The sequence below is a fragment of the Asparagus officinalis genome, chromosome 10, assembly GCF_001876935.1.
Source record: "Asparagus officinalis chromosome 10, Aspof.V1, whole genome shotgun sequence".
Taxonomy (NCBI): Eukaryota; Viridiplantae; Streptophyta; class Magnoliopsida; order Asparagales; family Asparagaceae; genus Asparagus; species Asparagus officinalis.
The window spans coordinates 7,482,102-7,488,435 of record NC_033803.1 but is presented as its reverse complement, the minus strand read 5'-3'; the positions used below and the strand labels follow the sequence as shown (position 1 = coordinate 7,488,435).

The following is a 6,334-nucleotide window of genomic DNA, read 5'->3' as shown; positions in this document are numbered from 1 at the left end:
CTCTATAATTTTCGTTTTTTAATAACCTAGTTTGCCTTGAGACTAATATTTTTGTTCTTGGGAGTGAAAGTCCTAGTTTTCTTCTTTCTCTTTTTTAATAAATAAAAACACAAAATAAGTGCTAGTTGTCCTCTCTCGTTTCCAAGTTCTTTAACCATTTTGTTTCAAACTAATTACTGACTGATTTTCTAATTTCCAAACAAAAAATATTTGGTGAATACAAGTTTATGGAAGGAATCCTGATAAACTGTACATTTGTACTGAAGTGATAACCTAAAGAAAACAAGAAAAAATTATCACAGGTGCTAGGTATATTACTCTCTGATTATGTTGATAGTATTATAATGGGAGGAACATTAACAAGCAAAAAACTTAGTATATAGAGACTAAGTGGATATATTCTCTTTTCTCACTATGCCGCCTCCCGGCCCCCCTCCCACCACCACCACCGACCCACCTTAGATTATCAAAACCACCCTAATTAGGGGCTTTCTGGTAAAAATCTGAAGCTCCAAGAAGGGGTTTTTTTGTAAAATCTGAAAGTTAAAGAGGGAGGGGGGGGGGGGTATAATCTCTGCATAACCTGCTAACAGCGAGAATTTGGGATAAACCAAATAAAATATTCTAATAGGGGGCTTACTAATTTTGCAAAGTTTAAGAGGGCGTTTTCTGACATTTACCAAGATGTCAGCTAAAATCTGAAAGTCTTAAGAGGGAGAGATGAAGCGGGGAGGGGGAGGGGGGGTGTAGATAATCCTTGGAACTATAAAGCGGATTGTGGGATCACTATCGCTGATACTTTAAAGGGGCTATCGTATTTGTAAGTTAAAGGGTTTCTGAACATTAGCCAAATTATAACCTCTTGCACGTCCAGAGAGAACAAAAGAAATATATCATCCAGAAATAACATAGACAACCAAAACAAGAGAGAAATTTTCAATAATTGCAACACCCACAGCATATTTTTGCAGGAAACTTGGCAAGAAACTTATAAAATAGGTCACAGGCTAAAAGCTTTTTATTGTGCAAGGGACGCAGAGCCCCCAAACAACAAATATTACCCCCTCAACATGAGAAACACAAAAATCCCAAACTTCCCCTACCAAAATCACCTGTGAAGTTAAAAGTAACACAGATCTTTATGCATCCCAATCCCCCTTTTCCTCCCAAAATATGTACACATCCTAACTATTTATATACAAATCATAACCATTCAAAACTATAAAATTAGCCCAATATTTTCAAAACCATAAAATCATAAAAGACCACGCATTTGTTATTGGTTCCAAGATCTTCTAACAAATGGCTTCCCAATAGAATCTTGCAAACCAGAATTCTGCTGTTGCTGATAATTCATCCAAGGAACATTCAATGTTGAAGCACTAGTAGCAGCAGCTTCATGGCTACTCGAACTCTTGAACTGATGAGGTACATAACCGTAAATTTCATTATTGGGACCAAAATTCCTTGCCTCAACCGATTGCTGAGGATTCACGGTATTATACTGAGATTGCGATGGTATATTTCTGCAAGCATTTAAAACACTGAATAGACTCCCATCAGAATTAGCACTAGATGACCAATAATTATTTTGAAACTGGTGGTTATCTGGAAGCCAATTGAGTTCTTGATTTGGATACCTTCCATTGATATAGATACTCTTGTTCGTCATCTGATGATCTCTGGCATTATTCTGCTCAATTATATTCTGTTGCTCCTGAAATTGTCGAGGAAAACCTTGGTTTGCCATCAATAACTGCATCTCTGATTGTTTTAATTGGTTTATTTGCTCATTAGGATACGGTGACAAAATCTCAGGGACCTTTGTAAATGATGGAAGAAAATGATCTTGGTTTAGGTTAGCATACAAAGGAAACAAGGGGGAATTGGATACTCCAGCTTCATGCTCATTATTTCTTTCTAAGTCGATAAGGGGAGCTTGGTTTTCCTCAATAGGCTCAACAGTTTGCCACAGCTCTTTAACTGGTGAGGATATTGTCTCTGTCTCAAGAAGAACCTCCGCATTATTTTCTTTCTCATTGAACCGTGAGATTACTGAAGAATCATTTTCGAGGATTAGTACATCTTCGCCAGCTGCTTCGTTTTCTAAAGCCACAGGGCTCAGTTCTTGATGGCTGTTGAGAGAGGGAATGCGCTCTAAGTTATGAGTCTTATGACCATGGTCGGAGTTAGTAGAAGCAGAGACGACATTTTCTTCAGCAAGTATATCTTTATCTGCATCAGATTCACCATTTTCTGTCTCTTCTTCAGCTGAGATCTCTTGCTTGTCTGTCTCAGCCTGATAGAAGCATAGAAAAGGTTCAGTAATTGACTATGGAGAATGGGAAAAGAATGGTAAAACACAAGAAAATAGCTAAAACCATGAGGAAGAACATAGAAAAGGCTAGCTAAATAGTTCTGTTAAGAGTAAAATTGGGAGTCATCCTGTGGAAAGACTAAGGAAAAAAATAGCTCAAGTTATAATTAAAAGACAAAGCCTCCATATTTGCCAGCATTAAACCTTGTAGAAATTCTAAACGATCTTCAAATGTTAGATTGTTGATACTAGTTGGTGTTCTATAGCCCATCAACTTAAACTTTTGCAAAAGTTGGCCGTCTAAATTGTACAATAGCAGCAAGTTTCAAAAGGACCTAGGTTTAAACATCATCAAAGATGTTTTGATTCATGTTTATTCATTCCCCAACTTATTCTGCCTTTCCATGTGAGTCATCGTCATGCTGAAGGCCTTTTCACATGCCCAAGACTGACTGTGAGATCATCATCAAGTGTTAAGACTCACATGAGAGTAATCCCAAGATTTTGTGGAAAAAAGTTTTTGGGTTTTAGTGGAATAAACAAAAGCTCAGGCAGGTGTTTGCGGGAAAGGCCCAAAGTTTTGGGGGGTTTTGTGAAAGTTCACCCTTAAGTAATGCTACACATAAACCACACCTCAATGGTGAACAAGAATGATAAGAACATATTTCAGTCAAAAACATTTTGAATCAGACCAACATCATGCCATAAGAAAATATATACCAAGTTCCGCATGATGGTGACCTTCAATTTTAGATGGAAGCATAAACAAACCTCATCAGTTATCGCTGCTCTTTTTTCAATAAGCTCTTGCTCCAAGCATTTCATTAGCTGTTCCCTTTGCAGTTTCTTTTCTTTACGTTCCTCAAATGCCACAGGCATATCTCTAGTAACTACTTGCAACCTGCACTTGGAGTACTAATAAATATTAAATAACGAAGTTAACAAGATCTAATCAATAGGAAGAAAATCAATACTAACCAATGCTCATGTAACCTCTTCTTTTCCTCCCCTAAAAGTGCTTCGTATGGATGCACATGAAAGCTGTTGATATCACCAAGGACACGACTGAGGGACTTTGAGTGAATTCCATCACCAGAATGTTTTAGATTTTTTATCGCCTCACGTTGCGTCTTACTTATCTGAAATGTTTAAAGACAAAGGATGAATAAAGTTTCAGAGTAGTAAACAGCAAAGATACAAAAAGCTTGTCTCAATACGAAAGTAAACCTGTTTAAGTTTCATAGTAGTAAAGAGCAAAGATACAAAAAGCTTGTCTCAATACGAAAGTAAACCTGTTTATTGCCTAAGATGCATGGTGTTGCAGCGAAAAAAAAAATCTACAGACAGAATTCATGCATTCATGTTGTATATGGTTCTATGAGGGATCATTCATCAGAATTGCAGGCAGGCACTAAGAAACATAATCATAAGTTGCTCTTTGCAGGGTGAGACATCATCAATCCTCCGTGAGCTTACCTATATAGACACCACATTTTATGCTGCTGCAGCTGATTGAGGCAATCAAAATCTTTGTAACCATATCAGTACCATACTAATAATACCAGTAGCAATTTAAGGTTCAATCACTGCATTAGACTAAGTGAAACTCATTGTACTAAAAGTCTAAAACCAAGATTAACATTTACAAATGTGATATCTTATCGATGAAAAAATTAGTTTTTAATTGGCGCCATACTGGCCAAATTGGGATAGTGTTAGTAGATAAAAAGTGGTTAGGGAGCATAATTAAGCATGAGCAGATGCTTGTTAGTTTCTCAAAAATATATCAATAAAACGTACCAGCCTATGGATGCTTATAATGATGGCAATACATTGAAATTAATGTCAGATCACAGCTGAACCAAAGTATTTCTCACCTTTCATGCCTTTCATGTATTAAATTCATAACATAAAAAATGCCTCAGATTCTGAGGGCAATGCAAAAATTTGTAAGATTTTAAATTAGGACTTAAAACATAGATAGTGTGCAGTCAATATCAGGCGGTAAAGAAATCCCAAGCACCTAAGACAAACAGCTCAAACACAAAATCTGTGAAGTAAAGCAAGAGAACTGAAGTGGTTAAGAAGACTGTAGAATCGGGAAAAGTGATCAAGATAAAGCTATATGGAATAATTAACCATGCAAATGTAAATAAAAATGAAGTTACAATTTGGAAAAGGCGATGAGAAGATAGATAATGCAAATGTTTGTCAAATGCCAAGATACAGAAAACAGAATTAGAAAAACAAAAGCGATCAGGTTAGTATTGAAACAACTATTTCATTTCAACAACTCCGGTCAATATATAGATAGTTTCAGATAGTGCTATTCATCACACATACCAAGAAAAGAGAGAAATATAATAATATAGGTCTCTATAAACTAAGACGCCAATTTAATTTAAATGGATTTCTTTTCAACATAAAAGGAAAGATAAATCATCTCACAAATGATTGTTGAACTAGTTAAGCAAAAATTAACAAAAGAATGGAAGGATCTTGCACATTGATGCAAGTTGGCACGGCACAGGTGATCAAGACATCAGTGTTTAGAATAAAGTACAAATCTGCAGAGAAAAAAGCAAAACTATTTGTAGCCCATTTTAAGGGCCATCATTCTAATATATAACTTCATGTGAAGTCTAGAGCTACTATGATCAAAATTTGGCCCATCATTCTACTATTTCTCTGCTAATCTTGAGTTATGACAATGGGAACATACTTCGTTGTGGGTTCCTTGCCTCACTGAGATCAGGGAAGGGAACCGATCACCACTGAGGTGAAACAAGTTTTATTCTATAAGAAATGTTTCAAGACTACTCAAAATAGTCATGAAATAATGCATAAGATTTGAAATATGAACTAAAAACATATCAAAAGGAAGTATCATAAAAATAAGAACGCACTGGTAAATAATAGGTAAATAGATGTCCACAGTCACTTTTTACGTAGATGCCAGTAAAAGAGGTTTGAATGCCATCACATATGCACATGGTTAACAAATAAGTACCACTAAAAATTAAATAAATGAAAATTTAAAAATAACCAAAAGATATAATATGTAAAATAACCTCAAATATAACTGAAAAATAAAGTATGTGAAAGGACATCGGAAATGCTATGCTTAAGGTATAAGTATGTGTTTTTCTTTTGTTACCTGTCTGGTGTCTTAAATGAAGTTATGTGCATGAAGATTGTTTTCCTTGAAAAAGTTTTTTTTTTTTGGTAAGGAAACGTAGTTTTTTAATAGAGTTGCTAAGTCTGATGTTCCACAAAATATGGCATGACTCAAGTTTGAGATAGGAACAATCAGACAGAATTTGGACAATATCTGGAGCCTTTTAAATAGTGAGCTGAGTATCAATTCCATAATGTTTTGAGTCACAGAACAATGGCTTTAGATTGAACAATGATCATTTTCAGATCTAGCAATTTGTTTGAAACTGGCATGGGAATTCCAGTGATAAGGCCAGCTCTTATCTACTCCGGGATACTAAGTAATGCTTCCAGTCTTAGGCCCAGTTTTCAGGTCAAACAGAAAATGGGCTGGATCAGCACGTAAAACTTCCTGGCATTACTTAAGGCTTGAAGGTGCACAAATAAAATCATTTCCACTGTTTGAACTTCGAATGACCTTCATAAAGATAGAAGTCCGAGCAGAAAGCAAACTACTAAAATTCAATCCAAGGACACAAATATATGTAGTAATTGTATAAGCATCGACTAGGAGACAATAAAAACAAATAAAAATAGAGCATACATCCTGAGCCTAACCCCAGGCTTTCAGTGCCATCAATGCAGACCCAACCGTAGATTGGACTGACCACAGCCTGACCCTTTTCCACCTTTAAATTGACAACAAGCCTTAAAGTACAATCAAAGTCAGACTGCACCACAAGTACAATCAAAGTCAGACTGCACCACAGTACGTCATAATCCTGTGAAACTGGAGGTCCAGGCCAGGAATGCTTTATGCATGTTTTAAAGACAAAAGAACATAAGGTTTTTGCAGGTTGT

The 6,334-nt window shown here is 36.0% G+C and overlaps 1 protein-coding gene across 2 annotated transcripts in view; it reads right to left on the bottom strand.

Moving 5' to 3' along the window:
• Nucleotides 1,228–6,334, bottom strand: part of LOC109825168 — a 14,688-nt gene continuing 9,581 nt past the window's right edge. Inside the window, exons 7-10 of one of the 2 annotated variants that reach the window (XM_020391930.1) lie at nucleotides 3,296–3,456; nucleotides 3,089–3,218; nucleotides 1,641–2,299; nucleotides 1,228–1,544 (exon numbers count right to left, since the gene is read on the bottom strand). In XM_020391930.1, coding sequence (XP_020247519.1) covers nucleotides 1,277–1,544; nucleotides 1,641–2,299; nucleotides 3,089–3,218; nucleotides 3,296–3,456 — 1,218 coding nt within the window. In that variant the 3' untranslated portion in view covers nucleotides 1,228–1,276. Of the gene's footprint in view, nucleotides 2,300–3,088; nucleotides 3,219–3,295; nucleotides 3,457–6,334 lie in introns of both variants that reach the window. The other variant, XM_020391929.1, reaches the window with a different exon arrangement.